Genomic DNA, 338 nt, shown 5'->3' on the forward strand with positions numbered 1-338 from the left:
GGAGGAATGGTGGTTGTAGTGGTGGTCGTTGGGGGAATGGTAGTGGTAGTTGGGGGAATAGTGGTTGTAGTTAGTGTGGTGGTTGTTGGGGGAATGGTGGTTGTAGTGGTGGTCGTTGGGGGGAAAGTGGTTGTAGCGGTGGTCGTTGGGGGAATGGTGGTTGTAGCGGTGGTCGTTGCGGGAATGGTGGTTGTAGCGGTGGTAGTCGTTGGGGGAATGGTGGTTGTGGTGGTAGTCGTTGGGGGAATGGTGGTTGTGGTGGTAGTCGGGGGAATGGTGGTTGTGGTGGTAGTTGTTGGGGGAATGGTGGTTGTGGTGGTGGTTGTTGGGGGAATAGT

At 55.6% G+C, this 338-nt stretch overlaps 1 protein-coding gene across 1 annotated transcript; it reads right to left on the bottom strand.

Moving 5' to 3' along the window:
• Positions 1-5: 5 nt before the first annotated feature.
• On the bottom strand, positions 6-333 carry LOC121939769 (histidine-rich glycoprotein-like; the record flags this gene model as incomplete). Its single annotated transcript, XM_042482723.1, has 1 exon — positions 6-333. A coding segment is annotated over one exon (328 nt), but the record flags the coding sequence as incomplete, so codon positions are not given.
• Between the last annotated feature and the right edge of the window lie 5 nt (positions 334-338).

The sequence above is a fragment of the Plectropomus leopardus genome, unplaced genomic scaffold, assembly GCF_008729295.1.
Source record: "Plectropomus leopardus isolate mb unplaced genomic scaffold, YSFRI_Pleo_2.0 unplaced_scaffold59288, whole genome shotgun sequence".
Taxonomy (NCBI): Eukaryota; Metazoa; Chordata; class Actinopteri; order Perciformes; family Serranidae; genus Plectropomus; species Plectropomus leopardus.